General features: G+C 59.6%; 1 protein-coding gene across 1 annotated transcript; it reads right to left on the minus strand.

The window, feature by feature from the left end:
* Positions 1–1,157: 1,157 nt before the first annotated feature.
* On the minus strand, positions 1,158–1,631 carry LOC107135281 (40S ribosomal protein S15). The gene is made up of 2 exons (XM_015477176.1): positions 1,390–1,631; positions 1,158–1,307 (listed from the first exon to the last, which is right to left on the minus strand). Exons 1-2 carry the CDS (start codon positions 1,612–1,614, stop codon positions 1,194–1,196), a joined length of 339 nt encoding a protein of 112 aa, XP_015332662.1. The 5' UTR covers positions 1,615–1,631; the 3' UTR covers positions 1,158–1,193.
* Positions 1,632–1,637: the final 6 nt, after the last annotated feature.

The raw sequence follows: 1,637 nt of genomic DNA on the forward strand, positions 1-1,637 counted from the left end.
TAATTTAAAAAACCCTCCACACATCCCTTTTCTTAGGGAGCCCCCCAGTAGGTGAGTGAAGCTGGGTCACATGACAGTTTCCACTTCAGCAAGGCCTTCCTTGCTTGTGGCCAGTGTGCTGGCAGGTGGGACTGTGCTCTGGGTCCCCATGAAGCCCAGTGGGGGGGGAGTGCAAGAGCATTTTCAAATGTTCAGTCTGTCTAGGAGACTGCCAACCACAACCCCCTCAGCTGATCACCTGTGAGCTCCGGCTCCCTCCAGGCCATCCTTCCTCAGTACCACCCTCTGGGGCCACCACCTTTCCAGGGACCTGGCCCACTAGAAGCCAGTGGACACCAGAGGCCACCCAGGGCCGAGTCTTGAAGCCTTATCCACCTCAGGCTGCCAGAGGAAAGGCGGATGAGGCGGAGGTGTAGCTGGCTGAGCGGCCCTCGCCACCTGGATGGTTCTGGCCTCCTACCCACTGCCCTTTGGAGTCTGCCCAAGTCGTAGGCCTGGCTAACTGGCCACCTGAACTGTTCTGCAGGACACTTTCGAGGAATCAAGGCCACTATATCCTCCTACCTACTTTCTTACCTCCTGCTTGCGTAGGGTAAGGTCTGAGCATCCTTCACTCTCATACCACCCATCAGCCCAGTTTAGAGGCCCCGCCACAGCCCTGCCTGTCCCCCCTCCCCCCCAAGAGTCCTACAATGCATTTTTTTTGAGCATGGCTGGGGCCTGACAAGGGATGGCGTGATCCTAGTCTGACCTGGCCCATCAGAGGGGCAGACAATAGCACGATGAGCACCCACCAAGAGCCATCTGAGGACTCTGGGCAAATTTAGATTAGGAGGGTATGAGGTCCTGCTACTCATGTTCTCCACCTGCAGAGCCACCCCCCAAGTGGAGGGCCTGAGTCTGGCTGGGACAGCTGCCAATCAGCACTCCTACCCTCCTTGGCCCTGAGGTGATGGCCCAGGTGGAGTGAGCAGGGCTACCACCCTCAGGAGCCACTGAAGGGAACCAGGGGCCCACGCTGCCCATACCCACCCAGTCCTTTATATCCAACCCGAAGCACATCACAAATCTGCACCAGCTCAGGGCCCTTCTGGGAAGAATCCATGGAAGACGGAGCCTCCCCAACCCCCTGGCACTTCAAGGATGAGCGGCACTCGCACAGGAGCTGGGTGTGCGTTTATTGCCCAGGCAGGCTACTTGAGGGGAATGAAGCGGGACGAATGGGTGGCCCCAATGCCAGGCCGGCCGTGCTTCACGGGCTTGTAGGTGATGGAGAACTCGCCCAGGTAGTGGCCGATCATCTCGGGCTGTGGAGGTCAAGAGCAGGGGTCAGGGTGTGTCGGCAGACAGCGCATCCGCGCACCCACACCCAGGGCACACCATACACACCTTGATCTCCACCTGGTTGAAGGTCTTGCCGTTGTAGACGCCAACCATGCTGCCCACCATTTCAGGCAGAATTATCATGTCCCGCAGGTGTGTCTTCACCACCTCTGGCTTCTCCATCGGGGGCGCCTCCTTTTTGGCCTTGCGCAGGCGCTTCAGCAGCGAGTGCTGCTTCCGCCGCAGGCCGCGGTTCAGCCGCCGCCGCTGGCGTGCGCTGTACAGCTGCATCAGCTGCTCGCTGCGGGGGACAA

Source organism: Marmota marmota, unplaced genomic scaffold (genome assembly GCF_001458135.2).
Source record: "Marmota marmota marmota unplaced genomic scaffold, marMar, whole genome shotgun sequence".
In the NCBI taxonomy this organism is placed as follows: Eukaryota; Metazoa; Chordata; class Mammalia; order Rodentia; family Sciuridae; genus Marmota; species Marmota marmota.